At 42.1% G+C, this 23,747-nt stretch overlaps 1 protein-coding gene across 1 annotated transcript in view; it reads left to right on the top strand.

Annotated features, from left to right (window-relative positions):
- The first annotated feature begins 15,898 nt into the window (after nt 1-15,898).
- The window catches only part of LOC102049340 (guanine nucleotide-binding protein subunit alpha-14), an 87,519-nt gene continuing 79,670 nt past the window's right edge, over nt 15,899-23,747 (top strand). Inside the window, 2 exon segments of the mRNA XM_055699369.1 lie at nt 15,899-15,998; nt 16,728-16,968. Coding sequence (XP_055555344.1) covers nt 15,899-15,998; nt 16,728-16,968 — 341 coding nt within the window.

Genomic DNA, 23,747 nt, shown 5'->3' with positions numbered 1-23,747 from the left:
TCCATTTTGAGCCTGTAATTACAACATCAAGTCTGTAATGTCTGGTGGGATTCAATATGCAGGTACCCCTTGTTGTTTAGAAAGATACCTTTACTGATACTGTAAAAGATGGTTTCAGTTTAGAATTTCTCAAGTGGCCAGAAAAGAATCAATTAGTGATAGATAGCCATCAAGTGATGGTCATCAACAGTAAGAACAAGCAAGATGCTGGGCTCTGAAGTATCCACACACTGAAGTTACAGATGCAGGACGACAGGTCTTTCTTTTTGTGGAAAACTAATTCAGCAACCAACTGTGCTTAGACCAAAAGTATGCTGAGAAAATAGCAATGTGAAAATGATCATACCACTTAATAAAAACTATTTTGAAAACACAAAAAGGTAAAATCTGAGGCATTTTGCCTAGACTTTGAGGTTGTCATTAAAGCAAATGAAGTTCAGAATGTATCTTTACAACCATATACTACCTAGCTATAAATGCAGGAGCTGACACTTAGGAAATGGCATATAAAAACAATGACTTAAAGAATTTAACACAAAGCCAATGCCAGGCCACACAATTTTACATCTTTCATCACAACACAAACACTTTGTCTATATGTACATAGGCATTTCTATTGGCATATCAGATGGTTTACAGTGTCTGAGAGAGCCATAGTCTTATAGAAAATGCTTACCTACTTCAAAAATTTCCAGAAAGGTATTATAAAACTATTGTAATTTCACAGATTTTAATGAAAACTAGAGGCTGTGTTTGGTTTGTTTGTGGTGTTTGGTGGGTTGATTTTTCTTGTTTTGTTTTTTGGGGGCGTTTGGGGTTTTTTTGCTTTATATTTAATGGACATTTATTCTAAAGATGTTTTCTAGTAAGTGCCTGAGTTTCTGGATCTCTTACATCTATGTACAGCAGTGGTTGTTACAGTGGCTGAAAGGTATTATCACAGTGAATGATGATGAGAAAATCCAGGATGCTGAAGTAGTGTGTGCTCAAGAGACCAGAAGTATCTTGTGAATATCTGAAAACAGCAATAGTTGGAACATACATATTTTCCAAATATTTTTGAAATTTTCATCATTTAGATCTCATCATTTGGGATTTTGTAAGTCTCAGATGTCCTTCTCAATGTCTTTGGTGTTAATGCTACATGTATTGGTTTGTGGATTTTAATTTTTTAGAACTATACTGAATGAATTTGGAACTAGTTGAGCAATTATAAGTTAACCCATATTTATTAGCATTTACTACAAAACTGCATTTGCATTCAAAGAAAAATGTTGAATAGAGTGGGAATATTTATCCCCCAAAGAAATAAAAGATGGCTCTTTTTATCGTGCATGTTCTAGCACAGCAACACTGTCACAGTGAATACTACAAAAACAAACAAGCACTTTGTAGATTCTAGAAGTCATGTAATTCCCATGCATGACTTGCCATTGGCAAAGGGTTTGCACCTTTCCCAGACTTTAGTGTTACTGATAAGGTCACAGCACATCTGAATACTAAATTCAGAAAAATAAAACAAAAAATATTCTCTCTTTCTTGATTGAATTTCCATCCTCCCTGGACTAGCATTCAAGCAAACGACTTGCATTTATCATTTGTAGTAGTTAGTGCTGACATTCTGTCACATAGTGCCTTGACACTGACTTCATAAGCCAATCCTCTCTGTTGCTTAACCTCAGGATAAGCACTATTTTTTGCCTGTGGGAGCTAATGGAGAATTATCACAGTTCTAGGATTAGTCATAGCCCTTTGAAGAGCATCTGTCTACATTGGGCCTTTGCTTCCCTCTTTCTTGGGGTAGAAATCTAAACTTCTAGTCCCAAGTCCAGGATCTGAAGTCTGCAATTCACTGTGATTATCCAAAGACGCTAGAGATCAATACTTGCAGATCTGCTACAATCTCATAGTGAGTGAATCAGTATTCAGATAGCTTTACAGAAGTATAGCCCATTTTGTTTACAGACAAAACACATTGTAGAAAAATAAAGCCTACACACCTGCTAATAAGCCATCCACAAAAGCCCCTGACCATTGCTGTACATAATAGGCTCCTCATAAGATTCTTAGCAATTTATATTTACCACATTCCAATATCAAAGGTATTTTCTTATTTCTGCTGAACCTGCACAAACTGCTTCATTGTGGCTGAACATTAGAACCATAGAACCATTTAGGTTCGAAAAGATCTTTAAGATCATGAAGCCCAACTGTTAACCCAGGACTGCCAAGTCCATCACTAAACCATGTCCCTAAGCACCACATTTATGCATTTTTTAAACACCTCCAGGGGTGGTGATTCCACCACCTCCCTGGGCAGCCTATTCCAATGCTTCACAACTCTTTTGGTGAATAAGTTTTCCTAATATCCAATCTAAACCTCCCTGGTATAACTTGAGGCAGTTTCCCTTGTCCTGTCACTTGTCACCTGGGGAAAAAAGACCCACACTCATCTGCCTACAACCTCCTTTCAAGTAGTTGTAGAAAGCAATAAGGTCCCCCGAATCTCCTTCTCTTGCTAAACTGCCCCGTTCCCTCAGCTGCTCCCCGTCAGACTTGTGCTCCAGACCCTGCACCAGCCTCGCTGCCCGCTCTGGCCACGCTGCAGCACCTCAGCGTCCCTCTTGCAGCGAGGGGCCCAAACCTGAACACAGCGTTCGAGGTGCGGCCTCACCAGTGCCCAGGACAGGGGGACCATCGCTGCCCTGGCCCTGCTGGCCACACTGTGTCTGGTACCAGCCAGGGTGCTGCTGGCCGCCTTGGCCACCTGGGCACACTGCTGGCTCACGCTCAGCCGGCTGTGGACCAGCACCCCCAGGCCCTTTCCCACCAGGCCCTTTCCAGCCGCTCTGCCCCAGCCTGTAGCGCTGTGTGGGGCTGCTGTGACCCAAGGGCAGGACCTGGCACTGAGCCCTGTTGAACCTCATACAGTTGGCATTGGGCCATCAGCATTGGGCCCTGTCCCTACTTAGCATCACCTGCAAACTTACTGAGGGTGCACTCAATGCCCTCCTCCAGATTGTTGATAATGTACTAAACGGGACTGGTGCATTCACAGTGAACACCACCTGTGACCGGCCACCAGCTGGATGTAGCTCCACTCACCACCACTCTTTGGGCTTGGCCATCCAGCCAGATTTTAACCAAGCTTAGAGTACACCCATCCAAGCCATGAGCAGCCAGTTTCTCTAGGAGAATGCTGTGGGAGATGGTATCAAAGGCTTTAATAAAGTCTAGGTAGACAACATACACAGAATTTCCCTCATCCACTAGATGGGTCATCTTGTTGTAGGAGATCGGGGTCATCAAGCAGGATCTGCCTTTCATAAACCCATGCTGGCTGGGCATGATCTCCTGATTGTCCTGCACATGCTGTGTGATGGCACTCAAGATGATCTGCTCCAGAACCTTCCCCAGCAGTGAGGTTCAGGCTGATCCTCCTGCCTGCCCTTCTTGCAGATGGGTGTCACGCTGGCGAACTACAGTCTTCTGGGACCTCCTTGGCTAGCTAGGACTGTTGATAAATGATGGAAAGCAGCTTGGTGAGCTCCTCTGCCAGCTCCCTTAGTACCCTCAGGTGGATCTCATCTGGCCCCAAAGACTTGTGCACATCCAAGTACAGCAGCAGGTCACTGACTGTTTCCTTCAGTACTCTGGGGGCTGCATTCTTCTCCTTGTCCCTGTCTTCCAGCTCAGGGGGCTGAGTAGCCTGAGAGTAACTGGTCTTGCTATTAAAGACTGAGACAAAGAAAGCATTCAGTACCTCAGCCTTTTCCTCACCGCTTGTGGCAATGTCCCCTGCTGCATCAATAAGGGATGCAGATTCTTCTCGGCCCTCCTTTTGTTTCTATTTGTAAAAATATTTGTTATCTTCTACAGCAGTGTCCAGCCTGAGTTATACCTGGGCTTTCACCTTTCTAGTCTTCACCCTGCATAATCTCATGACATCCTTGTAGTCCCCCTGAGTTGCTTGCCTCTTCTTCCAAAGGCGATAAACTCTCTTCCCCCTGAGTTCCAGCCTAAGCCCTGTGTTCAGCCAGGTCAGTCTTCTCCCCTGCTGGCTCATCTTTTGGCCCATGGGGATGAACTGCCCCTGCAACTTTAAGACTTTCTTCTTGAAGACTGTCCAGCCTTCCTGGACCTCTTGGACCTTCAGGACTGTCTCCCAAGGGACTCTGTCGACCGATCTCCCAAGCAGGCCAAAGTTGGCCCTCTGGAATTCCAAGGTAGCAATTGTGCTGACCTCGCTCCTTATCTCTCCGAGAATTGAAAACTCTATCATCTCGTGATTGCTGTGTCCAAGACATCCTCTGACCACGACACCACCCACCTTCCCTGTTTGCAAACAGTAGGTCCAGCAGGGCATCTCCCCTGGTTGGTTCCCTCACCAGCTGTGTCAGGAAATAACAGAGGAATAGACTGTTGCCTCTCTGCTGTGTTGTATTTCCTGTGGACATCCAGTAGGACGAAGTCCCCCAAGAGAACAAGAGCTAGTGATTGTGAGACTTCTCGCAGCTACTTGCAGAATGTTTCATCTGCCTCTTCATTGTGGTTGAGTTCTCTGTAATAGAATCCTACCAGGATATCCACCTTGGGGCCTTCCCCTTGATCCTTGCTTATAAACATTTGACTATGTTGATACCATCATCAGGCTCTAGGCAGTTGAAACACTCCCTGGCATACAGAGCTACCCCACCATGTCTTCTTCCTTGCCTATCCCTTCTGAAGAGTTTGTAGCCATCCATTGCAGCACTCCAGTCATGTGAGTCATCTCACCATGTTTCCATGATGGCAGTTATGTCATAGTTTTCCTGCTGCACAACGGCTTCCAGCTCCTCCTGTTTGTCTCCTCCATTTGTTGCCCATGCTTTGGGGATTGATGTAGGTGCACTTCAGTTCTTCTACTGATCTCACCTCCAACACTGACATGCCATCTTGAGGCTTGTCTCTTCAGCTTGGTTTTATTCACTTCCCCATTTTTTATCTAGTTTCAAGCTCACTCAGTAAGCCCTGCTAACTCCTGAGCTAGAATCCTTTTCCTGCTTTGAGACAGGTGAACCCTATCTGTTCCCAGCAATCCTGGTGCCGTGTAAACTGACCCATGATAAAACCCCCCAAAATTTACCCGATGACATCAGGCCCAGAGCCAAGTATTGATCTGTGTGATCTTCCAGTTACATGCACCATCATTCCCTGCAAGTGGCACGATAGAAGAAAACACTGCTTGTGCTCCTGATCCCTCACCCAGTCACTCCAAGGCCCTGAGGTCTCTCTTAATTGCCCTCAGACTTGTCGTTTGCACTTCATCATTGCCCACCTGGAAAACCAGTAATAGGCAGTAATCAGAGGGCTGTACCAGACAAGGGAGTTTTCTAGTGACATCCCTTACCCGTCCCCAGGGAGGCAGGAGGCTTCACTGTGGGTTGGGTCCAGTCGGCATATCAAGCCCTCTGTTCCTCTCAGAGTGGAGTCACCAATGGCAACCACCTTCCTTTTTTCCTTAGCAGAGGTAGTCATGATGTGTGGGGTTGCCCGACTGTCCCTCAGCTACTCCTCCAGCCTTGACGGGCTTTCATTCCTACTTTAAGTATCAAACCAGCTGAACTCCTATGAAAAGCAGATTAAACATACTGTTATGGAGGTTATTTCAGGCCTTGCCCCCACCTCCAGAACTTTTTTCACCCATTTTCCCTGTGCTCAGTGGGCACAAATTAAATGCTGAGTAATTTTATAATTTCACCAGTAGGTTGTAAATGAAGGTATGTCAACCACTTTTCCAGACAAAACTGAAAGTGGTCAGTTACCAGGATGGTGGAACATAAATATGGAGGTATGAAGGAGGTTTTCTTCCTGGCAGAAAAATTAACCATATAAACCACCAAAGATGCTAAAGATGTAGGAGTTGATAAAGCACCTATTTCTCATAAATAGATCGATAGACATTTTTTGGTAAACATGGCAATACGTTTTTTGATCAAATTTGCTATTTAAAAAGAACATACCTATTTTATATGTTATAAGGACAGAATATTAAAAATCTATACATTTTGATAGATCTAGAGCATTATTCATGTCAGAGAACCTGTCCTTCTGTACATGCTTTTTGATATCTGTTCGAGTCTTCTGCAAATGATTGATACATTAAACACTCCCATAGAGACCGACTGTTTAAAATTCACTAATTTAAGAGAATTATCTGTTTCCTCAGTTCCCAAAATATATTACTTCCTTATGTGGTCCTATTTTGAGGCTGCAGAGTGTGGAATATCTTACCTGTACAGTGAGTGTTATGGTGCAGTGTTTCTGTGCAGTCTGCATATGAAAGGATCTAAGTGATTGCCTAACCAACTATCCAGCTACAACTTCCTATCTTCTGAAAGACTTTCTTCACTTCTCAGTAGCACCATCTAATTCCCCACTGAGTTCTGGAGGAGGATAAGTACTGAAGGCAGCTTTAGCTAAAAGGGAACCAATCAAAAAAGCCCTTCTTGATGTCATGGTGCACAACACTTTCTTGTTGGAATTGCCACGCACCATTACCTGTCAAAGCCTGAATCTTTGTTGTCTCAGAGGTACAAAATTCAGCCTGTGTCCCACTATTCTGACACATGGCAAATACAATCTGGTGACTGCCATGCAAACCATTACTTTACCAGCTGCCCCTATGTTAATACTCTTGACGATCCTAAACTGCTGCCATTTTACTCAGAAGGGTTATGCCTTTCAGCATCTGTATCTTGTAGCTTGGTAAGTTACTGTATTTGCTTTGGACAGAAAGGAGTGCCTCAGCTCCCGAAACAGGGTTCTGATAGGCAGACCAACCTGGGCAAGTGGGTTTATTTTTCACCTTAGTATATTTTTTAGCTACCATCCCTTCCAGAGGTGGTCTCAACTATAGTGAACTTAGGGCATTTATTGACCTTGAAAGAGCAATTATCTAACTAAGGCACATCTAGCAGCCAGAAAAGCGGTATTCTAAGTTGCATAATGGTAAGTTTCTTTCCTGAAAAAAGACCCCGTTTCTCAGTGGATTTCTCTTTTTCCTCCCCCTGTAAGCCTTGAACTCCGTGAATAGTCACATGTGGAAAGGATAAAATTACAGTGCATTTTTTTTTTCCTGTCTTGCATATGGTTAAGACCACCACAGAGTTTCTATGGCTGCTCAGGTCAATTTGCTAAACTTTTAAAGACAAAGATATTTCCAAAAGGAGAACATCTAATTTGATGATGATTGGTATCATGATAACCAGTTAGTGTAGTTTTATCACAGTACAGTATACAATCTGCAGAGCTTCAGTAACCTTGCTAAAGACTATCTTGATTTTGAACACTGCTGCATCATCTGCCCTTAACACTGCTCTCAAATATACCAGCTGCTGTAGTTTTCCTGTGATCATGCAGTGATCATCTGTTGCATCTAACTAGTCTAAGGAACACTTAAAACCTGTCTTCAAGATATTATCAACATTAGAGAGGTGATTTCTTGGAGTTTCTCAGTTTGACTGTATGTGTGACTACAAGAAAAACAGTACTTTGCCAATAATCAGAGATATTCAGGTTAGGAAGAACATACATGCATGTTCACCCCTCCATCAATGTATCATGTGTGCCATCCTTTGCATAAACCACATTGCAAATGAGGTGAGGGGGGACGTGTGCATGGCCTGCAGACATTGTTTCAACCAAAATTTCTCTACTCATGTTAATAAGATTGTGGACAACACATCACAAACTATCATTTCATTGCCTCCCGCAGCTTAGGCCACTAAACAAATTTTTTACATTCTGGAAAACTTAGTGTAATAAAACTGTATATGATTCTGTTTTATGCATTCCCATTTCTACTTCAGAGCTTTTAAATGAACGCTGAATGTTTGCAAGCAGAAGGCATAAGGAAAAGCAGAGTCAATTTTTTTGCTCTAAAATCACTATTTGTGTGAATTCCAAGTGAACTCTACCAGTTAATAGGAGAAGGGTTTCTTGTCCATGATAGATCAGGACCTGGAACTCAAACACAAGTCTTTATTTAGTAAAGTACCATCTGTCACAAGTGTATTTAGTTGATCTGCAGTACTTGAAAAAGTCACACTCACAAGGAAATGTGTCAGAGAATGATAAGAGAAAGAGGAATGAGAATATGACTCCCACAGGAAAGTTCATTATATAAAATAATAGTCACAGTGTCAGTAATGTCCTTGTTCTAGCACTGACACACAAAATTGACTTATACCCCAAGCCCTTGTGCAGCTGTAATAAATACTAACATAAAATGCTTTACCACTTCTGACTGTTCACACATTTGTGTCTCATTCTGACCTGTTCCTTCACAACTAATGAGTTCTCTGCCAGACCTGGATATGTCTTCTGATTTTCTGTCCGTCTCAATTCTTCCAACCCTTTGAAAACAAATCTCAAGTTTCTGAATGCCACCATGTCAACATATTTTTCCTACCCAGACTAGTGGAAAACAGTTGTTGCAGAATCTGAGTGAGTGAAGAGCATGGACACAGACCCTGACAGAATGCCATAAACTGCATTTACAGTGGTTTGATTTGTTGACTTTATAGATTCTAAAATTGCTGTTAGACAGAGAGTTAGTGAGAGGCTTACTGGAATGAAAAATTTCCAGAACCTGAAAGCCTACATTTCTGAATAGAAAAAGTGACAGACCTGATTACAGCTCAACTTAATACTTTCCTTCCAAGCAATAGAAAAAAAGCACTTTCAGATACAAGTATATAATTTTTAAAAGTTCTCTTATAAGTAATCACTATAATCACTATAAATAATTTCAGAAAGCAAATTGCATCCTGAGCTGCATCAAAAGAAGTGGGACCAGCAGGCTGAGAAAGGTGGTTCTCCCCTTCTGCTCCACTCTTGTGAGACCCCACCTGGAGCACTGCCTTCAGCTCTGGGGCCCCCAGCATGAGAAGGACATGGACCCCTTGGACTGAGTCTAGAGGAGGGCCATGAAGATGGTCAGGGGGCTGAAGCACCTCTCCTATGAAGACAGGCTGAGAGAGTTGGGGTTGTTCAGCCTGGAGAAAAGAAGGCTCTAGGGAGACCTTATAGCAACCTTAGCAGGCTACCCCTGCCCCTTAGGGGGCCTACAGGAAAGATGGGGAGGGGCTCTATCGGTGACTGTAGTGATAGGATGAGGAGTAACAATTTTAAGCTGAAAAAGGGCAGATTTATATTAGCTATTAAGAAGAAATTCTTTACAGTGAAGGTGGTGAGACAGTGGAACAGGTTGCCCAGAGAAGCTGTGGATGCCCCGTCCCTGGAAATGTTCAAGGCCAGGCTGGATGGGGCTTTGAGCAGCCTGGTCTAGTGGAAGGTGTCCCTGCCCATGGTGGGGGAGATTGGAGTGAGATGATCTTTAATGGTCCCTTCCAACCCAAACCATTCTGTGATTCTATGATAATTGAATAGTAGGAATAGGTGTAACTTCAGAAGTGGTAGGTCAACACCAGAGACACAAAATGGTAGCAGTAATTTTGAAATGGCATGGTTCAAATATTTTACATACACTACTATAGAAGAAAGGCCTCTTTCCTCCATGCTTCTGCATGAAAATTAGTCTTTCCCTTTCAGATTCCTTTTAGTCAATACCAGGATGGAACCAGAATTGCATCAATGATATTCATGGTTGCAGACCTACAAACTGGACTGTGGAGTTCATTAGCAGGAACCTGATGATGATAAAGTTAACTGAGCAGTGGCTTTGATCTCTTAGGTGGAGACAGAAGCAAAATAGGCAGCATGTTCTCATGGCTAGACATGAGACTGTCTTTGTAAGTATGCAGTTTTTTCCTGTAATGACAACATTTTGTAATAAGGAAAATATTTAACTTTGTGTGGATGTACACGCATGCTGAGTGGCACAAAGACATTAAGGAGACACTAGTTTGTCGTAATGTTATTTTGATTATATGATTCTTTAAATGTATTATGTTTTGTTTATATCCTTGCTTTGTATAATTTGATGCACAGAAAGAGTAATTTTCCACTATGCATATAAATACACACACATACATGTATATTTATAAAATTATCAAAAATTCCTGTCTATAATTGGCCTGAGAACCTCAAAGGAGTACTCTGGTAACTGCCAGATCTTCCTTGAGTGTCTTCCCAGATGAAATGGCAATTCTTAACACGGGCTTTTGTGTCATCAGGGTAAAAAAAATGTGAGGGAAGAGCTGAGAGCATTGTGCCTATTATTCTATTATTTTATGAAACATATGCTGGTCACAACTAGATGTAGTTTAAGTCTGATTTACATCTGAGGGAATCATAAATCATAGGAATTCAAAGGTAAGGAGTACAGAAAGTGTCAAATGGAATTTTAAATACCAACCACTCTTAAGGATAAGGTGACACTAAAAAGGCAGGTATTTTAAAATACATTAGAATATATTAGCAATGTTATAGGTCCTACGTGTTTTTACCTGAATGGTAAAATATGAGGATGAAGAACTTATGAAGCAGTAGTGCCAGATGCTGATATCTGGTATATGTCTGAAGAGAACATAGCAAGGTGCTGTTACACAAGCGTGATTAAATACTTTCTAATTCACCAGTAACCAAGGATAATTGTGAATAATACTGAGCAGGAATTAAAACAGGCCCACATAACTTGCAGCCAAAAATTCTGAGGATGTCTTGTTCTGTTTGATGTGAAAATTAATAAATCATGAACTCCTAGAGAAATACCAGAAGACTAGAACAGTGCTGCTGTTGTGCTATCAGCTGTAGTTTAATTAATTAAATGCTGCCATCAGTCAGCAAAAGTAAACACCCTGATAAATTTTCAAAAACATTTGCCAGAATGTTCCTGAATACTTTACGATAAACTGAAGAACAAGACAAGAAGTGATAGAATCAGGCTTCCTGTTCCATTTCTGCCGTAGTCGTGGTGTGATCCAGTGGAACCAGATTCACCACCCTCCGGCCTTTCAGATAGGGGTGGTGGAGCACAGGGGGTAAAAACAGTCCATCCAAACAGGCTTTTATGGGAGGAATATGCATTAATTTTAGTTATGTTTAGGCTACATGATAAAAGAGAATATAAAAATGCAAAACTTTTTTGTATTTGCCAGCAACAGAAACATGTATTTTTTTCCAAAATGTCTTTTAATCCAGTATATTTCTGGGTCCCTCTTTGAGCCTGCAGTTATCTAATGTGTTTAAATCAGCACCTTAAAATACTTGAACTGGACAGAATTTTAAGACTGCTGTTAGGGCCCACCACTATTACAGGAGACAGTGGATTTAATTCCTCCATAGACACTGAAATATTTATGTAACATTGATTCTAATTAGTGTTTTTAATAGTAAAAATATGCGACTTCTTTCCTCTTACAACAGGTTGTGGTCTTGTGGTTTAATGTGCATTAGCTCCTTTATTCCTGCACACCATCAGCCCTTGTAATACTAAACATTAGTAAATCTTAACAACAGAGGCACATGTGGAATTACTCAGGAAAATTATCCTATGTGGTCAAAACTTTATGATTTAAGAGAAGAGTCTTAAGTCTCCACTTACACATACAATAATCTGAAAATTCCTTTGCTTCCTCATTTGCTCACCTTCTTTAAATTTTTTTTTATTTCTCTCATGAGATAAGGAACACCAGCAGTTTTATCTTACTCCCATAATTTTTTGTTTGTTTGCAGTGTTCAGATAGTGGGTAACTTTACACTGCAAAGATGAGGTTAACTCATCATGCAACTGAATTAGCAAATTTTGGCTATGATAAGTCTCAGACATCTGTTAGAAAGAAACCTGAGCTGCTGCTGTCGTTTGTTTTCGAAGTATTCCTACTGCAAGGCCCAGTTTTGCCTTTTGAGAACTAGACTGGTTTGAGATTCTTATCCAATTAACTGTTCACTTTCTAAGTGCTACTTTAATCCAGGCATTTCTGTTGAAGGGTAAGGGTGTATTAAATAATGTGTACTTGGAAGGTGGATGAATCTGGGATATTTTATACTGCACCAGTATTTGGGGTCATTGAACCTGTCACACTCGTTTGGGCCAGTACCAAAGTTTCTCTGAGTCTGTTCCTTTTAAGGAGTGCAAGCTACTGTGATTACTGAGCAATGACACACACAAAGTACACAGAGCAGCAAAGGAAAAAAGTCAGTTGCAGTGAAACTTTATCACTGTGTAAAATAACAAAACAAACAGAAACTAAACCACCCACCTTAAAGAGAAAACCACACATAATTGTTAGTGCAAAACTGAGTTTATTATAATCTCCCAATTTTGAAATATGCATAACATTTGGGGTCTGTTTCTCTGAATCTCTGCATCCTACATAGCTGTTTACTCCTAAAAAATGTGGATATAAACCACTACCAAATAAAAATCCTGTATCCATTTTTCATGGCTTAAATTGACGATGCTCTACAAAGGCCCAGAAAAAAGCAGGTTTCCCAATCTTTCATTATGTCTTGAGTAAATGACAGCAGGATTTCCAACTACCACTGCTCTGGCTCATAGTAGATAATATATTCTTCGCTAGAAAGTTAAGAAAAAGTGTATACATACTGTAGGAGTAAAACTGAAACATTATTGGTATCAAATATTCTGCCTTGAAGTTCTCTCTCCATATCAATACCCCAAAAGCCACTCTGAGCCATCAAAAAAACCCACTTTTAAAACCAGCAAAACTGAAGTTAATTCCCTCATTGAATCTACAGTGATACATTTTTGCTCATGTTTTTTCTAAAGCATGATCTGGCTCACTTCTACTCATTACCTTTTTCTATTCAGCCAACTACTTCCATGTAAAGCACGTAACAAAATACAAGGTTATGAAACACCAAAAAGGTCCTTCTACTGTAGCTGTTCTCCAGGTTCCGACCTCTACCCAGAATCACAATACCCACTCTCCTCCTGGTTGTCACTGAGCACTGTTTCTTGGTCTTTTTAGCTGGTACCCTGCTGATCTGAAGATGATGTGCACTCTTAAGAAAGTATAACAACAACAACTTTGTCAGCAGAACAGAGCAGTGTATGATTTTGACAGTCTTTGCTCTTGAGGAATAACCATGTACAATAGCTGTTTCATGATTTTGTTACAAGATATCACTGAAAATTACTTCTGACCATCCTCCATGAGTTCAAACACAACTGCCACCCAACTTAAAAAAACAGGAGTGATTTGAAACTTTTCCCCACTGCATACAAGCACAGCTTTTTCAGCTACTTTTAGAGCAATATGGGCATGTCAGACAATCAGATGTTTGAGTTCTAAGCATTATTACATCACCAGATTTTTAAAAGTCTCAAACCTACCTTCAGCAAAACATACAATTTGTTTTTTAGCCGAGGGCAGAATTTTCAGCACTGATGTTTATTTATATTGTAACCAGCTCTCAAGAAAAACTGTTCTGACACCAACCTTTTATATACATGTTAGTTTTTGGCAGCCTTCTCGAAGTTATTAGCATGTCTGCATCTGTGGGGGCAGGCCTGTTTAGTTACCGGTGTATCAGCCAAAGGACTGAGTTAAAGGATGTTAATAACTGGTCTAGAAAATACTGCTAAACCTCAGTGTTCTGCACAGACTCTTGGAGTGCAACTTTTAATAAAGCCTAGATGCTGCTATGGACAAAAGTGGCTGTCAGGTACTCTGAGTGGCTGTGTTCCCCCTCAGCTGCACCAAGAGAGATGTAGCAGCACTTTGGGATAAACAAAGCCTTCAGGAACTCAGAAGAAAATTTTGCTAGTCTTGTAATCTGCACAATTCCATAACTTAGCTACATGCTTATGCAAGAAAACAAGTAGGCTGAAAAAAATAGCACCAGTGATTGAAAGAAAGCTTAAGCATATTACATAAATGTTAGTTTCAGGAATAAATTGCCCAAAGGATTTCCTACATTATACTAATTTGTTCTTAGGTGAAGAAATAGGTGAAACAGTGTAATATGTTGGGAAGAGTTCTTCAGCCTGTTAATTAATTTACAGGTAGGGAACTCCATGGTCACTGAGTAATTGTTTAGAACTTGACTGTATTATGGCACAAAACCCCCGTCCTCTAGAAGCCTAACCCTGCTAGACGTAAGAGATGGGAATCTGTGTAGCTTCCCTTTTCCTCTCCCTTCCTTTGGCTGTTGCATCATAATGCTTTTTTGTTGTTGTTGAAGAATCACTGATGAGGGAATTGGGTCTCTACTCCATTGAAAAAGGAATTTTTATTGATGCTGATGTGCTTCTGTGGAACCATGGAGGAAAACCTCATATAATACAATTCTGAAAACTCTTCTGTAGATGCTTATTTTTGCTTTTGAATAATGCTTATAAAGGTAAAAGACATACAGTATTTATACATATATACATATACAAAAGAACAAATTATGGCTTTGAATTTTTTTCCTCGGAAAGCCAACCCTAATGTGGGAACAGAAATATGATGTGAATTTCCAAATTTATTAGCGTAGTGGGAATTTTACTGCTGTGTACACCTTTCTATAGTTCAACAAAAAAACCCTGATTCTAACACTTATCTCAAACTGTATGTACTGGTCGTCAAATACTATCAGACAAGGCAAATATTTACTTGCACTAACAATGAATAACATTATTCAAAGAACAGCCACATTTGTATGGAACTCCAGGATCAGCAGACTCAGAGGATCTGACTTCTTTAAAAACTGTCTGCATTCTATCTTAGGTCAGGAAAGTATTCTAAAAAATTACTATCACTAAAAAGTACAAAAATATTTAGCTTTCAAATGATGAAGCATCTGCTTTATAATCCATTAGTCTTATATATTTAATTGGTAAAGGTGGAGACAACTGTTTTCCACAGATCTAGAAATATTAAACTTTGATTTTAAAAAATATTTTACATTAATAGTATAAATACATGCAACTGCCTACAGGGAAGAAACCAACAAACCGACCAATTAATGTTTGTTTAAACAAATATTTCCTCATCTTCCCATTTTCTAATGGTTTCTCCTATCATCATTTCATAAACTTTGAGACAAAAGCCTGTTGCTTGTTATTAAATGCATTCAAAACTCTGCATATTCAAAAGTTCAAGTACCATTTCAAAGTTTGTTTTCTTTAGAATAGGATGGAGGATGACAAAGTAAAGTATCAAACTCCAAGGAAACTTTGAACACAATCACAGAGAAAGCAAAGCTGAGAAAAAGAATCAATAGTTTAATTTTTAGTGCAACCACAGTGGTACTATAAACCTGAGGATCTATCTCTTCTGCTCCCCATCCCCCCCCCCCCCAAAAAAAAAAAACCCCACAAAAAACCAACAACCAGAAAAAAAGGTTTTGTACACCTGAAGTATCCTTGAAAAGAGATTGTAAAATCAAGTGCTGATTTTGCAGAGACCTTCAGTCGTTAGGAGGTCATAAATACCATATTCTCCACTGTTTGCAAACTTGTAAATGAGTCTCAGACGCTGGGACATGGAGTATGAGCTAGTGTTACATTAGCAGGCGTGTCCTGAAAAAACAGCTATGGAGATGAATCTGCAGAGGGAGAGAGGAAGGGGCTGAACTGGAAAGAGTCCTGAAGCCATGGGTTCTCTAGCTTGAAGGAGTTCTCACCTCGACCACCCTCAGCATAGAGTTATACCCATCATTACAGCACAAGTGACTATGTAGATCTTCAGCACTACTGTAATCAAGCAGTCTGCTTGAAGTTCCATGTCCTCAAAGGAGATGGTAGTAATTGTTCCATAGTAAGTCTTTTCTATATCAAGGAGTAGCAAACATGCCTTTTGTAATAACACTGCTAAATGCTACGTACCCGTACTGCTGCAGACCTTGAACTACCTGTAGGCAGAAGCAAAGCGACCATTGCCTTACCATGAGACAGGGTAGGCTCCCAGGACATCGACAGGGCACCTGAAACAGCCTTGTGTTAATGCCTCCCTGCTGCTCTGAGGTGTTCGTCTTCCTACTACATGCATGGCTTAGACGTGAACGATCTTCCAAGATCGCATTCCTTACAAAACACAAACCCAGTAAGTTAAATGCTAGATCCAGCTATGTAACCAAGAAGTGAAATACCGCTAATTCCAAAAAACCTGCAAAATGACGACCAGCTGACACCACAGGCAGGCGCGTTCCCGGCCTTTCACAGCTCCCATCGGTGTTGAAAGGCAAAGACGTTAGAGGGGGAAAGCAAGCCCCTGGTACGGGGTTTTACAATACCAACTACTCAGGTCGCCCCTCTGCCCTCCGGCGGCCTCGGGGGCGGGCAAGAGCAGGGCGCAGGTGCGCTGCCCGCCCGCCCGCTGCCCTTCCGGCAGCCCCCCGCCCCCCGGCAGCCCCCCGCCCCCCGGCAGCCCCCCGCCCGCCGCACAAGGCGGCGCGCCCCGCAGGCAGCCGAAGCCCCGCGGTGGCCGCCAGCCTCCCCTTCCCCCCCGGCCTCCTGGCTTTCGCCAGCGGGTGCATGAAGTTTTGCTTTTTGGTGGTTGTGGGGTTTCTGTTGGTTTCAGTTTGGGTTTTTTTGTTTTGTTTTGGTTTTATTATTATGGGCCTTTTGTGTGTGTATGAGGGCATTTTGCTTTGGTTCTAAGTAACCGGCTCCCTTGCTCCCCCCCCCGCCCCGCCCAAGGCCTACGGAGCGCCGTTGCCTGCAGGCTGTCCCCCTCCGCCCGCGCAAAGCTTCCGGCGTTGCGGGAGGGGGATCGTTCCCGCCCCGCTGGGGCCGCGGCCCGGCCGCGCCTGCCGTCGTTAACCGGCGGGAGGAGGCGGCACCTGCTCGTCCCGGCCGGCGGCGGGGGGGAGGAGGCAGCCCCTCGCCGCGGCGTGGTGCTGCTGCGGACGGCTCCCCTTCGCTCCTCTCCGGCGTCGGAAGCCGGGGGCACCGGTGGCCAAGGACGGCTGCCGCCGCCTCTGCGCTGAGGAGAAGGAGTCGCAGCGCATCATCGCGGAGATGGAGCGGCAGCTGCGCCGGGCCGGGCGGGACGCCCGCCGGGAGCTGCCGCTGTCGGGTGAGTGGTGGCTGCCGCCGCCCGCCTCGGCCCGGCGCCCGCCCCGCAGCGGGGAGGCACCTCGTCCCGGGGGGGGTCTGCTGGCTTGAAGCGGCCCTGCCCATGCTGGCAGCGGTTCCTCGGAAGGCTCAGCCGGCCCTTCCGTGCGGCGGGGTTGGGCTGGCAGGCTCTCGCAGCCCTCTGCGAGCGGGGTCGCTGCCCGGGTGCTTTTCTTTCGAGGGAAACCAAGTGCTACCCAGACGTGCGCAGGCACTGTGAGGCGGCCGTGGTGGCAGGTGCGGTGACGCCGTTAAGGCAGGGTGAGTGACAGGTAACCGCAAGCTCAGGAGACGGTGCTTGCACGCCTTACCGTGACGCGTGGCCGGCCCCGTGGCCGGGCGGCACGGCGGCTCCGGCACCGGGCGGGGGCCTCCCGTGGCGGGGCGCCCCGGCCTGCCTGGTCCTGCCCACCGGGCGTCTCCTCGGGGCGCCCCTTCAGGGGCGTCGGGCCCTACACCAGCCACCTGACGCTCGCAACGAGTGCTCCTTCACCGGTGGTAGCTCAGCTTGGCGGCGGTGTCGGCCAGCAGGTGAAGGTGACAGCTTTAAGCCTTTCTACCTGTCGCTGCTCCGCGCAGATACCGAACACACCGCTACGACAGCGTCCTGCTGGTCTGGTGCTGGCGGGGCCGGGGGGGGAGCTTCAGCCCACAGCAGCAGCTGGAAGACAACACAGAACCTGAAACCATCCGGTACGAAATGGTGAACTAAGGTGAAGCAGCCTCAGTCTAGGAGAGTTGTTTCTGTGGCGGCTGTTTGGGCACCAGCAGCTCGGTGCAGAAGCTCTTGGGTGTCAAAGCTCCCAGTGCAGCAGCAGCTGCTCTTGGCTGTAAGGGTGCAGTGAGCCGGTGGGCTGGCGGTACCGTGTGCTGGTGCTGACGCTGCCGGGCCGGAGGCTCTGCCACATCTCTGCTGCGGATGGGTCGAGACTTGGCAGCTTGCGTAAGGTACATCACTAAATAACCAACCAGGCTTCAAACTGGTGTTTAGGAAGTGTTTAGGAAGTGTTTCCTTCCTAAGTGTTTAGGAAGACTGAACAAAACTGTGGATCAGGAACTGGGTTTAAATGGACTGTTCCAAATGTGGAATTGCAAAATCATTTTAAGACAAAACTGATTTTTTTAGAAACTGAAACCCCAAAATATTGACTCCCCCTCAGTGCTGTCTGTCTGGCTTGCCGTTGCCTTTGCCCCTTGTATAGAGAACTGTGGAGGACTGGTGCAAGTCTAAACTGATACCGGTTGGACTTTGGATTTTGCAGTGTAAATTCGTAAGAAACAAGTATTGCCTTTTAAAAAGTACTCTACTGCAGTGTTTCTTGTGTGCTGCTGATGGCTTGAAAGACTGTGAAGTACTTTCTATTGCAATTTGCTTTTCTTCAGGATAATGCTCCACCTTTATGCGATTTAAATGTTAGAATGTTTACTGTTCTCACATTCTCCTCTGCTTTTGGGATGTCCCATGCTTTGCAATGTTGCTTAGGTTTCACTGAAAACACTGCAGGTGTCTTTATATTCATTCAGTGTTTTTATCAGGAAAATAGGAGCATAAGAACGATTCAGTTTGATTGGAAAAACAGAACTAACAAAAAACCTGCTAGAAACCAAAACACTGACGTTATCACTCTGTTAGTATTTTTTCTTACTAATGATTGTACAACACATCTTCTCCAGCTATATGCAGCAGTGCACAGCAGATTATTGTGTCGTACACAATTGAAATAATTCTTTTCTTGGACAGGTTGGCTGTTTGAACATAAAGCATAATACACAAATAATACTTATAGTTTGTGGTCAAGGATAATTTTATAGGTTTCTGAACAAGAAATAGCAGATTCTTGGTGTGATTTTAGTAAAAGATACAAGAAAGTAAATGATAGAACCTAGTAGGCAAATCATAAGGTGCTGCTGCATCTGGAAACTGGATTTGTATACCTTACTATCAAAGATGAGATGGAATTTTTAACTGAGGGTGGTGTCCTTAGGTAATGGCTGCATTCCTGTGAACAGCTTGGCCAACACTGTTGAGTCATGGTGGGGAAACCCCATGGATGACCAGCTCAGAGAGGCTTGGTTCTAGATTTCTCCAACCCTTGAGTTACTTAGATGAAAGCATTTTTCATAGCTATCTCAAAGGAAAGTTTTTGGCTAATGTAAGACTTAGATTTGATGGAGAAATTAGAATGAAATCCCATGTCCCTATTAGCCATGAAGCAAATGAGGCTATTGGTTTATTTTGAGTGGCAGATTTGTCCATTACTTCCAATGTTTGAGTCCAAGTTTAAAATTTTAAGCAATTGTAATGTTAATAACTTGAAAGGCCAAAATTAAGTTTGACTGCAGTCTGTATTCATCTGCTGGTTTGTGTTGCACCATAGTCAGCTTCTCCTTTAAAAGGTACTTTTATTTGCTTGCTTTACTGCAAAACCATCATGGAAAAACTCAGGTGGGGCAATACTATTAATCATAATTAATAGTATTAATCACAAAAAGACGGCAAATCTGTTGAAGAAGCAGTATGCTTTCAAAGAAGGGACTTTTCAAAAGCACTCATTTGTGGCAGTACTCATGGGTCTTGAGGGAATACCAAGCCTTTTCTGAAACTAGCGGTTGCAGTAGAGAAACTAAAAACTTTGTTCTGAACTAGGTGGGACATAATCACTATATGTAAGAAGCATAACTTGTTTATGGTATTAAGATACTTTCTTGAATATGGATGTAACCATGTATGTCCAGATATTGCAAATATATTTCAGAAAGTGTAATTTGAAGTGTGTAGTTCTGTTCAATGTAAAGTGAAAGTAAATCTTCTTGTCTGGCAAATTTAGCAGTTCCTGTAGTCTTTTACATGATAGGAAAAGAGGTGGTTAGGCTGGATTGCTATCCATCCAGCATTTTTTGTCCTCAAAAAAAGAGATCTTAAGAAATGATGCAAGAATGGCAGAAACATGACTTCTTTCTGTAGCCTGTACTCTCAGCTTCCAACGGCTTCTGAGCTTCTTGAGCCGCATGGGGGTTTGAGTTTTCAGCAGCTTTCAGTGGATTTCTCTTCCATGCATTTACCCAGCATCCTTCTGCCATCCACAGCATTTTGTGGCTGGCAGGAGATGGTCAGCTTACCAGTGTTCTGCATCAAAAACCATATCATTGGTTTTCAGTTGACCTATTCCTCTTATTTAAAACCTCTTAATATTTGTTTTGAAGGAGACAGCAGACTGTCATGCTTATTCATTCATCCCCATGCCTCTTTTGGTGTTACAGAACCATTATATCTGTCTTCAGCCATCTGTTTGCTAGGTTGAAGCAAGTGATTTCTTTTTCTTCAGTGTGCCTATACCAATGCATAGGAGTGGTGTGCTCATAAAGGGGAGTACAATATATTTTGAAATCTTGGTTCTTCTTGAGAAATACATGGGGAAATGGCTAGCTGTTTTTCGTCTTAAACATCAATTTTCATTCTTACCTTTGAATATCTGTCTCTAGTTGCTTTTCTTTTTTGCTTTTGGCTCTTTATTTTTTTTCGTTTTAATGTCTTCCCCCACCTCCCAATGCACGCACAATGCATTAGGGTTTCCCTCTTGACAGTGGTTGCAGACTTTGAATGGAGCTTGGATTACTCCATAGTACTGAGACCTTTTGCTGAGTGGATCACATTGCAGGCATTATAGGTTCCTAAAGAAAGACCCCATTAAAAACTCTTAAAGAAAAAGAATTTGTTGCTGAGAGAAGCAGGTATTTTTTTAACAAAACCAAACCAAAATAAATATAATGGCTAAGAGGACTAATGTATTCTTTTCCTGGTAGCTTAATAGAAGATATAATAATTTATTAATAAATACTTAAATGATGATTGTGAATAAAACTTCAGTGTAAAATCTCTAAGCACGGGGAACATAATGCCACTTATGAACACACACAAGCATCAAACTGTGAACTGTGGGGGTAAGCTCAGGTGATCCTGCTGAAGGCCCAGTGAGGCCATCTCAAGCAGATTTTCTTCCAGCCTGCATCATTATAATAGCCAGGTGTGGAGAGGGTTATGTTGGGCAGGCAGAATCAGTTCTCTGTGATAAGCCATCAGACAGAACAGCTGCTCTTTCTAGGGCTTGCATAGTGTGGAGAGGTGCATTTGGAGGCCATAATGCACAGCAGTTTTAAGAAATGATGTAAAGATGATAGACTGGCAATACATTGACTCCTGATTGGAAGTAGGGAGATCTCAAGCCAAACAAGATTATGATAGATTTCAGTGAAGTAAGATTACGCTTTTGATAGACATGCTGTCATAAGCCTTTATTTTCATTTAAGCACCTGGAAAAGTTTACATTGGTCGTTATCACATGTGGGTTGTCTATGAACCACTTTTTTTCTTTCTTTCTAATTTCAGACCATGCTGGATAGTGGTCTGAAATGTGTGACAATCCTTCTGTGGGATCTGTGTTCCCAGTTATGCCAAAAAAGAATGAGTTTCTAAATGTATTCAGCTACAATCTAGTATGAAACAGCCCAGTTTTACATTTTCACTTAGTCGGGTGTGTGGACAGAAGCGCTGTATTGAACCAGAAACTTCCACACAGATGAAGCGCTTTCTGGCGTTTGTTGTAGCAGCAAGGCATATCTTGGGACCTTTTGTTTCCTTACATTTCTACAGGAAGCACAAATTAATCTCTCTAAGAATAGGAAAGTTCTAGATGTGTCAGCACCATTAATTTTTTCAATGGCACTGGGCAGGCTGATATTCATGGATGTGGTAAAATACAATTTATAATTTCTGAGTAGCGGCATAGAAGTAAGAAACCTGTCTGTGATGAAATGGAGATGAATTGGCACAAGTCAGAAAGATGTGGAGAAAGAAAATACATCCATATAAGTCCAGTGATGGTAGAGTACATCTTACCAAAGTCCTTAGTAGATCTGTTCGTGTTAATCCAAACCAGCAGGCTGCATAATGTAATCTGAAATAAACATTTTAGGGTTTAGTATTGGCTTGAAGAGGCAAGACTGAGCACCTAGAGTGAATAGGACTTTTTTTTTCTCAGCACACTAATGGCTTTGAGTGTTGGTTTGTCAGTTTTCTGCTGTAGCTCTCACTGGGTTGTAATTACTAGAAGCCTTTTACTCTTCCATTTTAAATGCGGGTTTTATGCATTGTTTTTATTTACTGTTGATAACCAGATTTATCTGTGGTGAATGGAAGACTGATGAAAACCATAAGAGCTGAGACAGAGCTGAGTTAATCAGTGAGCATGACTGTACCTGAACCCATGTGAGTACTGGAGGGCATGATCAAGGCATCTCAGCCTGTGCAGCTGCATACTGCACTGCAAATAGACATGGAAAAACTGCTGCTGTGCCTCAGCACTGTTAATTCGCAGTAATGGCTCTTGGTTTTGTTTCCTGGGTTATGTGTGCTAGAAGAGTCCTTATATCCTAAATCATGAGGGCATATCTGATAGTGATTGCTTGTTTTTCTACAGCTTTCTTCCTCCAAGCTGTCTGCTTGCCTTTGTCAGACATTTTTACTATACCTTTACTATACAACCTTGGGTTGGCTTCTGTGAACAGATTTTATAAAAAAAACATGGAATCCCTCTGCTTGGCAACCTGGTAATTTTTTTTTTTCTTTCCCATCTATTTCAAAATTATTACCAAGAAGAAATAGTGTAAAACTAATCTGACTTGAGTCGGTACAAAAAGAGGAGGCTGTCTTAGTCTGAGGAATAATATTTTGACGTGAATGTACTTAATTCTTGTTCATTTTGCTTTGGTAGTTTGCTACTCAGGATTCCCAATTTACTCTAGAGAAAACTGATGCAATGAACAAGTCCTGGTTATGCCTTTAGAATCTGATTGTGTACTAAGGTTTCTAAGACTAAATGAGGTAATCCATTTCTTTAGAAGCTAATCTGAGCAAATACTTGATACAAATAAATTTCGGTGCCTGCAAGCTTCATCATGATGGGCAGTTCTAGAATACTTACAAACTGTTTGGAATGTGCATGGTTGACTGGCATCAGGAAGTCCAGAGATAATGTAAGCATATGTAAGAACATCTCCATCACTGTAAAAATACATCTTCATTCTTAATTATTTCTAAATCACATTACAGATAGTTGGAGCAAGGTAGCATCCTTTTATAAATTAGAAAAACAAAATGTGTTTAATATTGAGAACCTGATTTTGCAGGGCTGAAGGTAGACTGGTCCCTAAATGAACATGCCAGGTGGCAAAAGCAAGCATTTATAGCAACTAACTGAAACCTTTGCTCAGATTTTTCCCATCAGTATGTGTGCCAAGACAGTAATTTTAGTTGAACCGGATTTTATTTCTGAGACAGGTACGTTGAAGCTATCAAACAACAATTCATGAATTCCCCTTGTGTACTTCTTAATTAAAACAGCTTTTCAGCTCTTCAAATAGAACAGTTTACATCTTTCTCATGATATTATCATTACGAAATTTTAAGTATTTTAAGGATTATATTAAGGTAACATTCCTTTCTTTGGAAGTTCAGCAAAATGATCATTAAATGCCAGTGCTTTGTGCCAAAAACATTTTTTTTGTCTTCACTGGGTATTAATTGAAAATGCCAGTTATCTTCCAACCCTATTATGCTTGAGATAATTTAATATTGTGTTTCTAGTTGATGCCATCATTACCAAAACATAAAAAAAATTATTTTTTTTAGATGTTGAAAGGGATAGCAGTTACTAGACAACTAGTAGCAGTTGTTGTA

Source organism: Falco cherrug, chromosome Z (assembly GCF_023634085.1).
Source record: "Falco cherrug isolate bFalChe1 chromosome Z, bFalChe1.pri, whole genome shotgun sequence".
Classification (NCBI taxonomy): Eukaryota; Metazoa; Chordata; class Aves; order Falconiformes; family Falconidae; genus Falco; species Falco cherrug.
This window is presented reverse-complemented; position numbering and strand designations above follow the sequence as displayed.